Here is a 13,360-nt window from a genome sequence, read left to right as displayed (position 1 = left end):
CATCTCACACCTGTCAGAATGGCTATTATTAAAGACACCAAAAAAAAAAAAAATCAAGCGTTGGTCAGATGTGGAGAAACTGTAGTAAATTGTCGGTATGAATGTAAATTGGTACAGCCAAATGGAAAACAGTATGGACTTTCCTAAAAAAAAAAAATTAAAGTAAAACTACCATAAAATCCAACAATTCCACTCCTAGATATTTATCTGAAGAAAATGAAAACACTACTTCAAAGAGATATATGTACCCCAATGTTCATAGCAGTATTATTTAAAATAGCTAAAATATGGAAGCAACCTAAGAACACAGCATTGGATGAATGGATAAAGATGTGAAATATATTTATATTAGTTGTATATTATATATGTAATAGAGTATTACTCAGCCACAAAAAAAAGTGAAATGTTGCCATTTGCAAGAACATGGATGGACCTGGATAGTATATTGCTTCATGCTTTGTGAAATAAATCAGACAGAGAAAAACAAATATTGTATGTTTTTACTTATATGTGGAACCTAAAAATAAAACAAACAAACAAATATAACAAAACAGAAACAGACTCACAGATACAGAGAACAAACTAGCGGTTACCAGAGGGGAGAGGGGTATGGAAAGCACAAAATGGGTGAAAGGGATTAAGAGGTACAAACTACCAATGGCAAAATAAATAAGCCAAAGGGATGTAACATACAGCATAGGGAATATAGTCAGTATTTTATAATAACTTTGTATGGTGGGTAATCTATAAAAAATATTGGATCACTATGTTCTACATCTGAAACTAATATAACGTTTGTAAGTACTTATACAGAAAATCATAAATGTATGCAAAGTTTCCATTATGTATTACTCATAGTATCCAATATAAAGTCAAAAAATTGCTATGCATGCCAAAAAAGTTAAAATGTGATATAGGTGCAAATAAAGCACTAGATATCAATATCCAAATGACCCAGATATTGCAATGAGCAGAGAAGCACTTTATAGCAGCTAATATAAAAAGATCAATGATTTAAAAGAAAATATAATCATAACAGCTAGAAAGCTTCCTTTAGTCAGTATATGCTTTAGCAGTTATGAAACAAACTTTTGTGCTTCTGGGCTTGAGCATATGAAAAAGCAACTTATGAATGTAAGATGTATTTTGTATATATTTGTGGTGTCTGATTGGAAATAAAATTATCACTATAAGTTCACGTTTTAAAAACAGAGATATAATACGTGGATATAGAAATAAATGTGATACATGTATGCTCTAGCTTTGTTGTCTGAGAAGACTTAGAGGTAACGGAAAACGGCAGAAATAAGCACACCTGGTTCTCAGATGTTTACTAAATACTCTTCTCTACTAAAAGGAATCTGGGCTACTTAGAGAAACAGCTGAATCCAGAACAAGGGTAGGAAAAATATAACAGGGGCCAGAACATCTTTTTTTGTGCTGGAAAAATGTGTACGTTTTTGAAGTGTCATACAGACTTTTGAAAAGAACATTGTGGCCAGCTAAAAGAAACTCTCACTAGCCAAAATTGAGACAATTTGAAAAAGTAAATGTTAAAATAAATGATAGTAATATATTCTATACTATTGAGTCAACAATTGCTGAGTCTGAACTGACATAAATAAATACACAAACATAAATAAATAAATAAATAAATAAATAAAAAGAATACTTCTTTCTACAATACATTTCTAGCTTAAAGGGGGAGGCAATAATGGAGTTAGAAAATCAACAATGAACCTTAATACTAGTGGGTGAAAGTTCGAAGAAGAACAGAATATGTCCATGGTCTCAATATTAACTCCCCCCAGGTCACACATTAAACACAAAGGGAAAGAGTAACTTTACAATAGAGACCTAAAGGAAATTAACTTTACCAAATAATTTGACTTAAAATATCCAACATTGAGAGAAAATGGCATGTACCTTTTAAAAATTGCACTAGATGGTACAACACCACTTCAGTGGCAAGCTTGCCAAAATTTATGACATGAATCTAATGATGAAAAATATCAAACAAACCCAATTTGAGGAAAATATTACAAAATAATTGGCCTGTAGTATTTTTTTTTAAAAAAAAACAGGAAAAGAAATGGAAACAAAAAGAATGTTCTAGATTAAAGTTTAACAAATTTGTGACTCTGGATTTGCTCCTGAACAAGACAAAAGACCTGTAAATACTTTATTGAGATAATGAATGAAGTTTTATTGAGAACTGTGGTTGACAGCTACAATAGAGCCATTAAAAAAAAAAACCTTTGTTCTCAAGAAAACACAATGATTATTTAAGGATAATGAAACATAGTAACCAATTTACATTCAAATGGCTTAGGAAAATCATTTTGAAGGGAGGAAAGGAGAGGAGAGTTAGAAAAACAGAAGGATAAAGCAAATGGGCAAAATGTAAACCACCGAGTAAAGGCTATATGAAAGTCTTTTTGCTATTCATGCAAGCAAGAAATTTTTTACAGAATTTTTATTTTTGCTATCAAACCTAGTTTGAAATAGTATCAAAGTAAAATATTACAGTAACAGTAGCATTCTAGTTCTAGTATACATAATAATCATAGTAGTTAACAATTAACCCTCATATGTGTCAGTCCCATTCTAAGTGCTTTTCATAGAGTATCTAAATTCCACACTAGCACAAGCCCAATGATGTTAGTGAAATTGATATGCATATTTTACATATCAGAAAAGTGAGGCACATGTCCAAAGTCACACAAGTAGGTAAGTATTGGGATCCGTATTTGAAACCAAGATGTCTGCTTGTAGAGTATATGTTCTTAAACACATTGCGTTACTTCCTGGATAGTAAAAATTTATGCATTTTTATTAGATCACTATGAAGAATGATCATCCTTTGTAAAATTAAAGTGACAGCATGCAAAATAAAACTGATCAGTCCTTCTAACAAATGGATAATTAATGTACCTATATGTAAATTAAATGCTCTGTGGGATGGTACAAGGGATAGTTTGGATGTGTGAGAAAGATAAGTACAGACATTCTGTACTTGAGACATTTATAATTTGATTAAATATAGCCTTACTTCATGATCAAGTGACATTTCGCTTACATGTAAAGTAAATTATCTCATGGTATTTTCAAATATAAAGCAATAAATAAAGTTTCTCAGATAGATTTCCTAGAACATACTTAGGATTACACTGTGTGTACCCTGAAGCAGTTGAGCCACAGTTCCCAGATGGATCAGTCTTAGAATTAAGTTGATCAAAACACTCTTGAGTACCAAAACCTGAACCTGAAAAAAAATTTTGTGGTTAGTCATATTGAACTTACATTAATTTAAAATAATTAATGAGTACACTTAAAATTCTGAGATTGTTTACAATATTGCACAAAACAAGAGCATAATACAAAATTGAAAATAAAACCTAGTTTTAAAATCACAAAAAAACTACTTCAATGAAATATTTAAATATTGAAAGCATCTTGTCTACTATCCAAACAGATGCCTTAGGATTAACTACAGTATGCAGTTTATCTTCTAATTTTTAGTAAGTCTAGAAATATATAAGTATATAAGAAACTTTTTTTAAACAAATAATTGACTTATTGGTCAATAGTGTTTTCATATAAATGTGTTTTCAAGACAAATCATTAAAATAATATCTTATTTTTTTATCCTAATTTCCCCAGACCAAAAATTCTTGGAGTCACAACTCATTTATTTTCATATTTACTATTCAATCCACACACATTATGTGTTTAATTCTCATAAGATTCAGTCCACTTAAAGAGCAGTTTATTTATGATGACTCAATTAATTCTACTCTAGTGGGAGGACTGAGCCAAAAACTTTTGATAGGGAGATTTAACTGTGAAGAAAAACAGCACAACATAAGAGGAGCCCCTGTGGACCCATCAGGATCTCAGCTGAAAGTCTTAGAGGCAGGAGTAAACTGAAAATAAGCAGTTGATTTTCATCCCAGAGGTCATTTGGAAACCTACCTATGTGTGAGAAATCAAAATTATAGGCTTAGCTAGGGAAGCAGGCCATTGGACATAAATAAGGCCAAAGTTGGAGGATCTTTTACGACTATAGTGATAAAATTAGAGACTCAGGGGGCTTCAACATATAGTATAGTCCCCTCTTAAGACATTTTCCTGCTTCTAAACATGTGAAGCGAAGGAGATTAAAATATAAAGAGGTGACTTCCAGAAAGCAGAGCATATTTTTCTGCAGTTTCTGCATTGTGATTACATATCTGCCAGGGAAGGAGTCTCAGTAAATATACGATCTCTCAGTTGAAAGCCCTGGAGAGTTATGCCCTAGAAACAAGAGTGAACTAGATATAGACTGAACCTAATCAAAACTCTAACTAAACGTTAACAATTATCGGTTTCTGATTTAATTAAAGTGATTAGTCTCTTACTTCATATACTTAACAGAAGAAAAAGATGGATGTATCTATATAAGATGCAGTGTCTATATGAGAGAAGCATTTAGAATGAAGACAGTTTCTGTAAGTCAAAATTGAAGATGAAGACAGTGAAAAAAATTTTAACTAGGAATATGTCTTTATGTAAAATATTCAAGAAAAGATATAAAATAGAGATATCTACATGTAATTGAGTAGGAGAACCATGGTACATATATACTAAAATTAATTACAAAGTATATAAATCTTCAAGAAGGCAATGTATCAAAAATAAATAAATTGAAATAATTATGGAGAGACAGTTAAATATAAACATAAATTGAAAGTTAAAAATCTGTATAATAATACAGTATTTACACCACAGTTCCAAGACACTCAGGAACACTAAGCAGAATTAATGCACGCACATCCACACAAACACACATTCAAACATATAATCTGAAGACTGCTAAAAAACCAAAGACCAAAACAAATCTTCATGGCTCAAAGAGAAAAGAGACACAATATGACAGATTTTTCTTCAGAAATATGAAAGCCGTGTGACAACGGAGTAACCTCTTTAAAATGCTGATGGAAATAGAGGTTCCAATTCAAGATGGCAAAGTAGAAAGATCCCAACTCACAACTTCCCACAAATATACCAAATCTACAGCTACATATGGAACAATTTCCAGTGAAGAAAACCTAAAAACTGGCGGAGTGACCACTTCACGCTGAGCAAACAGGAGGAAAGCCACACTGAAGCAGGTAGACAAGGCTGAGACACAATCTTGCTGTAAACCCACCCTGGCAGTGGCAACCCACAGTTGGGAGGGAACTCAAAACATGGAGCTCCTCCCTGAGGGGTGAAGTGTTTGGATCTCACATCAGGCACCACAACTTTTAAGACCTGCACCAGAAAGATGAGCCCCTAAAACATCCGGCTTTGATAGCCAACAGGCACTCACGTGCACGAGACCCACAAGGCTATAGAGAACCGTGAAATGGTTCGGATGTGTGGTTTATGCTCAAGGCTCCTACGAGACTGTAACTATAGGAGAAAGAGTTCTTAACTGGCTACACCCAGGGCACAACAAGAGTCAGCAGTCAGCCCAGTCTTTCCGTGTAGAAGTCCTGTCAGCTTATTTTAGTAGCTGCGGCCTGAGGGGCAGGCTTCTAATGAAACCCGTGTCTAAGGACCTGCCCTAACTCTCCTTCACAGAGACTTTGGTGAGTGAATGCTAACTTCATGTTCTCACCCTGCCACGCTCCGGAGTGCCAGTGTTTCCCAGAGGGGAGCCTTTACATGCATCTTGTGCTCTGGTTTTTATGTGTGGTGCTTCCCAGGGACACCCCGAGATCACCTGGCTCTAGTGGCCAGGGGGGTTTGCGTTCCTGGGTCCCCTGGAATGCTAACAATTAGAAGTTTTTAGCCAGCTCGCAGCCCCAGGTCACAGCACAGACAGCAGACTAAAATGCAGCATTAGTCTTGCTGTGAGAGAGACCTCTTTGCTTGTCCTGAAGCTCTGGCCTGAGGGGATGGCATCTGATTTGGGTATATAAAGATAAAATAAACAGGGTGCGGGGTGGGGTGGGGGGAAGATTCTGTGTCTCTGGTGGAATCCTGGCTGAAACAGTTGTTAAGACAGAGGGCTCAGTGCTGTATTAATTTGGGGATATTTTCACCTTTCCTCAGTGGCATGGTAGCCAAAAGCCAGCAGCCTTACAGCTAATGAAGAGGTCTGACCTATTTTGAGCTTTGTTAAAAGCACCAGAGCACAGTCTGAACATTTTCCAAACTTTCACTTACCTAGAAAATCTCTGTTCCCAGGGTGATTTTATTATTTGGTTTGAGTTAGAGCTCAGCTCAGTGGGAAAAAGAGCCTTACACTCAGGGAATTACTGAAATAATAGCAATATGACAGCAACATTACAGCAGTTGAGGCAAACAAGAGCCTGCTGGGAATTTAAAAGGAAATCTTGGAGAACTAGATGATCATAAGGAATGTTGAAAAGCTTAACACATAAATGGATCTAAAAAGATGTACACATGCCAAGAACAATCCTGAGGAAGAGAAGTCCCCAGTCACTCTTCTCTGGATTATATTTAGGTCCTGAACAAGCAAGAAGTGAAAGCTATGGCGGTTTTGCAAACTGCCTGAAGCTTGAAACTTGAAGCTATCCTTGGCATAGGGTAGAAAATAAACAGTCAAGGCATTGAAGGGTATCTGATGGGTTATTGGCTTGGCACTAAATTGTACTAATTTGGAGTTATCCCTAGGAAGCCTGGCTTAAAAATAAAAACAAGAACTTGGGAGGAAAAAAAAAAAAACTATCAAAGAACTCAATGGATGCACACAGCATGGAATACAGAACCTGAAAAATTAGTCCAGGAAAGTCACTAAACAAATAAGCAGTATGACAAACAACAACAACAACAAACCTTAGAGAAATCTGAATCAAAATCGTTAAAATATATTGTCTAAAATTTCTAGTTTTATTTCTAATTTACACTATATGCAAAAAAGATGAAATTACGCTACATACCCAGAAAAAAAAAAAGTCAACAGAAAATGTCCTCAGAGATCCCCAATTTTGAATCCAGTAGACAAAGCCTTAAATTAGCTATTACAAATATGTTCAAGTTACAAATATGTTCAAATTACTAGGGGAAACCATCTCTTAAAAACTAAACGGGAAATACTAATATAGACTTTTAAATAAAAAAGGGAACCAAATATAAATTCTGAAGTTGAAAACTGTATTAACTAAAATGAAAAACTTCGCTACAGAAATTTTAAAATCAATAGATTTAATCTGGGAGGTTTTACTGACCTGAAGATAGGTCAATGGAGATTATCTAGTATGAGGAAAGAAAGAAAATCAAATGATGAAAATAGTTTCATGGACCAGTGGGACAACATCAAGCATATGAAATACTGGCACGTAGGGATTCCAAGACTGAGGAAAAAACAGAAAAGGGCAGGGAAGTATTTTAAGAAATAATGACTGAAAGCTTTTCAAATTTAATGTATATTTATATCTATATCTATAAATAGATATAAAAATATATAGATATATTTTAGATATATATAGATATATAAAAATAAATAGATATAAAAATAGATATAAAAATATCTATATTTTTACAAGAAGATTTCTTTAAAAACTCCACATGGAATAATCTTAAAGGGATCCACAGATCATGGTCAAATTGATTCCACTCTTCATTAAAGACAAGGAGGCCAGGTGACAGTAGGATGATATCTATAGGGTTTTGAAAGGAAAAGCCTAAGAATTCTATATTTGGCTAAACTGTCCTCAAAAAATTAAGGGAGAAATGATAGCATTCCAAGATAAACACAGTGAGAGAGAACTCATCTTTAGCAAAGCTTTCCAGCAAGGCCTACTAAAGTGCATCCTTAAGGCTGACATCAAAGGACACTAGGAGGTAATCAGGATCTACATGAAGTAACACAATGCTAATATAGTAAACTATCAAATAAAGTAAAAGAAAATATAATAGATAGTATAAACATATCTATTGTTTGGACTCTCTTCTATAGACTTTAAAAGATAATTGCATAAAACAATTATTATAAAACTTTTTCATTAGGCTTATATAAAGATGTAAGATGTTTGACAGAAATAGAACAAGGGATGGGAAAACAGAGGTATATGTATGCTTTTTGTTTACTTTTGATATGAATTCAATATTAATTGAATGTCTTAAGATAGTAATTGTAACACCCAAGCAAACCACTCAGAAATAACTAAATATATATAGTAAAAGAAACCACAAAGAGATTAAACTATTACACTAGAAAATATCTATTCAATACAAATGAAGAGGTTACTGAGGAATAGAGGGTAAAGTATAAGATATACTGAAAACACATAGCAAAATAGCAGATGGAAATACTACCTTACTTACATGAATAGATTAAACACTTCAGTCAAAGAGAAGAGATTGAGAGAATGTATTATAAGACATGATCCAACTATATGATGGTTGGAACAGTTAGGCAGATTGGGCAAGGCAGTGATACCTAAGTCCAATCAGGCAATTATATGGGCCAAGGCTGATGTACAGTTTTATTCTGGATTCACCTCGTTATCTTGGGTGTGACCCTTGTACCCTACTAACTGAGAGCCTTGCAAACATTTATCTTCTCTTCACTGAAAGTTTGCCAGGGATAAATATATGCCATTTAGTCTCAGCATATTTTCCTGGCCTACCAACACAGGCACTTCAAAATGTAGCAAAAGGTTCTGGAGGAAGACTAAGATTTTTTTTTAAGGCAAAATTCCTGTACCATTTGGTCTTTGATCATCTTGTGACTGCAAGAAAATTCGTAATGCCTTTAACATTTTTTTTTAATCTATTAAATTGACCAAGTTTCTGAGCAGCTTTTAAGTTCCAAAGATGCGGATACCTCATGGAAAAATGGCCTATGGTTTTGACAGCCCCTCCCCTTCAATTCCAACTGCTAAAACTTTTCTATTTTATCTTTCTTTTTTCTTGAAGATCTCTAGGTAAGGCAAGCTTGATCTTCAACTTTCAGAGTCTGCATATGTCCCTAGGAACATAAATGGCTCTCAGTTGTTCCCTAAGATAGGCAAAGTTTCTCTCCTGTGGAGATTTAAATTACTTGTCTTTGGTTTCATTGTACTCTAAAGCCTTTAAAAATATCATCAATGCAATACACCTTGATTTGTTTAGTCATTTTCTTGTAGTTGCATCGTCACTTCTTGCTACATCCTTTCCCTAAATTGAATATTGAACACAGGTTTTATATTTAATGTAATTGCTAAATATGTAAATATCAATACATATTACTATTTATTTTCCTATCCTTTGTTCTTTTATTTACTCTGTTCTTGCCTTCTTTTGGGTTAATCAAATACATTAATTGCTTTTGTTTTTCTCCCCTTTATTAGTTTTTAGTTTCTAATTATTATATTATTATTATTCTATTTATCTTAGATTATAAAACAAATACTTGACTTACACCAATTCTTTATTTCTCTGAGTGCTGCCTTTTACTGGAATGATTGAGTTTTGTTTCAGTTTTTTTTTTTCCTGGTGATACCAGCTTTTTCTATTTTTATACCTCTAGAGGTTAATATATTTTTGATATATTAATAGCTTCATTTCATAATATCCTTTGTCTTTTCTAATATATATAAAGATATGTATGTTAGTCAGTTTCCAGAAAAATACATATACAGAAAATCAAATTATGATAAATACCTTCACCAAATATTTCCGAACATTGTTTTATCCCATTCATACATCTTCCGTTCACACAGACCCATTGATTCTCTGCACATGGATGCCCATCCTGAACATAAAGGTCTTCTTGACATGCTGCAGATGTACCATTGCAATATTCAGAGAGATCACATTCATCAGTGGAAACCCTACACACTTGTCCTTTTGCTATAAACTGGTGGGGTGAAGTAAATGACATTGAGTAAAGCAGAATGTGAACATTTAAATATTATAAAAAATGATAACATTACTAATGTAGGTAATACAAAATTTTTAAAAGGCTCTTACAGCACAAGCATCACAGCACGGTCCAGTAGCACAAGCTGACCCAACATTGAGTCTGCATGTGGCTTGGTTACAGCATGAGTCTGGCAGAGCTGCACAAGCCTGAAAGGCAAATCAAATGCTCTGACGTATGTTCCAACTTTTATTTACATTAAATAGATATTTTAATGAGGACAACATATTATATAATATACAGACTGATGCTTAACTTAAATGTTGGCAAACAGAAAAAAATAAAACCACTTATTCATTCATTTATTTAACATTTATTGGTCACCTAGTGTGCTAAACCCAGTTCTCTTTATATCAGTAGGTTTGACTATATTCGTAGTAGGATTTTCTGAAGTCCCAGAGTCCAGCAAAGCCAAGGCATCGATAACCATAAGTTTATTTGCAGGGGTTGGGGGGAAGGATAAACTGGAAGATTGGGATTGACACATGCACACTACTATCTATAAAATAGATAACAAATAAGGACCTATAGATAACTAATAAGGACTCTCTATACCCACTTTGGTAAGAGTCTTTATCATGAATTGATATTGAATTTTATCAAATGTGTTTTCTGCATCTATTGAGATAATCATATGATTTTTGTCTTTTCTTTTGTTGATGTGGTATATCACATTAATTGATTTGTGTATGTTGAACCATCCTTGTGAACCTGGGATGAATCCAACTTGGTCGTGGTGTATGCTCTCTTTTATGTGTTGTTGAATTTGGTTTGCTAGTATTTTGTTGAGAATTTTTGCATTTATATTTATCAAAGATATTGGCCTGTAATTTTCTTGTTTGGTAGTGTCTTTTTCTGATTTTGGTATCAGGATGATGGTGGCTTCATAGCATGACTTTGGGAATGTTCCCTCCTCTTCAATCTTTTGGAAGAGTTTGAGAAGGATCAGTATAAGTTCTTCTTTGTATGTTGGTAGAATTTGCCTGTGAAGCCATCTGGTCCTGGACTTTTGTTTGTAGGGAGTTTTTTAAATTACAGATTCTATTTCACTTCTAGTGATTGGTCTGTTCAAATAATCTATTTCTTCTTGATTCAATTTTTGTGGGCTGTATGTTTCTAGAAAGTTGTCCATTTCTTCTAGGTTGTTGAATTTATTTGCATATAATTGTTCATAGTTCAACTCTCCTACGGTTTTTTTTTTTGTATTTCTGTGCTATTGGTTGTTATTTCTCCTTTTTCATTTCTTCTTGGTGAGCCTGGCCAGAGGTTTGTCAATTTTGTTCAGTCTTTCAAAGAACAAGCTCTTAATTTTATTGATTTTTTCTATTTTTAAATCTCTATTTTATTTATTTCCTCTCTGATCTTTATTATTTCCTTCCTTCTGCTGACTTTAGGTTTTGTTTGTTCTTCTTTTTCTAATTCCTTTAGGTGGTAGGTTACATTGTTTATTTGAGATTTTTCTTGTTTTTTGAGGAAGGCCTGTATAGCTCTGAACTTCCTTCTAAAAACTGCTTTTGCTGCATCCCATAGATTTTGTATGTTTGTGTTTTCATTGTCATTTGTCTCAAGGTATTTTTTAACTTCCTCTTTGATTTCATCATTAACCCATTGTTTTTTAGTAGCATGTTGCTTAGTCTCCATGTAATCATTTTTTTCTCATTTCCTTTTCTGTGGTTGATTTCTAGTTTCATGCCATTGTGGTCAGAAAAGATACTTTAAATAATTTTTATGATCTTAAATTTGTTGAGGCTTCTTTTGTGCCCTAGTATGTGGTCAATCTTAGAGAATGTTCCAGGTGCACTTGAAAAGAATGTGTATTCTGGGGTTTTTTTGGATGTAATGTCCTGAAAATATCAATTAAGTCTTACTGTTCTATTGTACCATTTAGGATCTCTGTTGCCTTATTGATTTTCTGTCTAGAAGATCTGTCCATTGATATGAGTGGGTTGTGATACTATATATTGGAAACCCTAAAGACTCCACATAAAACTACTAGAACTGATAAATGAATTCAGCTAGGTAGCAGGATATAAATTTAACATACAGAAATCGGTTGCATTTCTTTACACTAATAATGAAATATCAGAAAGGGAATGTAAAAAAAAAAAAAAAAATCTCTTTTAAGATAGCATCCAAAAAAAAAAAAAACTTAGGAATAAACCTGACCAAGGAGGTGAAAGACTTATATGCTAAGAACTATAAAATATTAATAAAGGACATTGAAGATGATTCAAAGAAAAGGAAGGATATCCCATGCTCTTGGAAGAATTAATATAGTTAAAATGGCCATACTGCCCAAAGCAATCTACAGATTTAATGCACTCTCTATCAAATTACCCATGACATTTTTCACAGAACTAGAACAAATAATCCTAAAATTTATATAGAACCATAAAAGACTCCGAATTGCCAAAGCAATCCTGAGGAAAAAGAACAAAGCAGGAGGCATAACGCTCCTAGACTTCAGACAATACTACAAAGCTACAGTGTGGTATTGGCACAAAAACAGACACAGGGATCAATGGAAAAGAATAGAGAACCCAGAAATAAACCTACACACCTATGGTCAATTAATCTTTGACAAAGGAGTCAAGAATATACAATGGAGAAAAGAAAGTCTCTTTGGCAAGTGGTGTTGGGAAAGCTGGACAGCCACATGTAAATCAATGAAGTTGGGCCATTCCCCCACACCATACACAAAAGTAAACTCAAAATGGCTTAAAGACTTAAATATAAGACATGACACCATAAAACTCCTAGAAGAGAATATAGGCAAAATATTCTCTGACATAAATCATAGAAATAAAAGCAAAAATAAACAAAAGGGACCTAATCAAACTTTCAAGCTTTTGTACAGCAAAGGAAACCATAAACTAAATGAAAAGACAACCAACAGACTCAGAGAAAATATTTGCAAATGATGCAACTGACAAGGGCTTAATTTCCAAAATATACAAACTGCTCATACAACTCAACAACAAAAAAACAAAAAACCCAATGGAAAAATGGGCAGAAGATCTAAACAGACATTTCCCCAAAGAAGACATACAGATGGCCAATAGACACATGAAAAGATGCTCAACATAGTTAATTTTTAGAGAAATACAAATCAAAACTACAATGAGGTATCACTTCACACTGGTCTGAACGGCCATCATTAAGAAGTCTATAAATAACAAATGCTGGAGAGGGTGTGGAGAAAGGAGACCCTCCTACACTGTTGGTAGGAATGTAAACTGGTGCATCCACTATGGAAAACAGCAAGGAGGTTCCCCAAAAAACTGAAAATAAAGTTGCCATATGAACCAGCAATCCCACTCCTGAGCACATATCTGGACAAAACTATAATTCAAAAAGATATATGTGCCCCTATATTCATAGCAGCGCTATTCACAGTAGCCAAGACATGGAAACAACCTAAATGTCCATCAACAGGTGAATGGATAAAGACGATGTTGTACA

General features: G+C 33.8%; 1 protein-coding gene across 1 annotated transcript in view; it reads right to left on the bottom strand.

Moving 5' to 3' along the window:
* Nucleotides 1-13,360, bottom strand: part of ADAM2 (ADAM metallopeptidase domain 2) — a 99,622-nt gene that overhangs the window by 26,274 nt on the left and 59,988 nt on the right. Inside the window, exons 13-15 of the mRNA XM_036838930.1 lie at nt 9,949-10,047; nt 9,640-9,835; nt 3,160-3,265 (exon numbers count right to left, since the gene is read on the bottom strand). Of these exons, the coding sequence (XP_036694825.1) occupies nt 3,160-3,265; nt 9,640-9,835; nt 9,949-10,047 (401 nt within the window). The remainder of the gene's footprint in view (nt 1-3,159; nt 3,266-9,639; nt 9,836-9,948; nt 10,048-13,360) is intronic.

Source organism: Balaenoptera musculus, chromosome 21 (assembly GCF_009873245.2).
Source record: "Balaenoptera musculus isolate JJ_BM4_2016_0621 chromosome 21, mBalMus1.pri.v3, whole genome shotgun sequence".
NCBI lineage: Eukaryota > Metazoa > Chordata > Mammalia > Artiodactyla > Balaenopteridae > Balaenoptera > Balaenoptera musculus.
The sequence above is the reverse complement of the archived record's forward strand: the minus strand, read 5'-3'. Positions and strand labels throughout refer to the sequence as shown.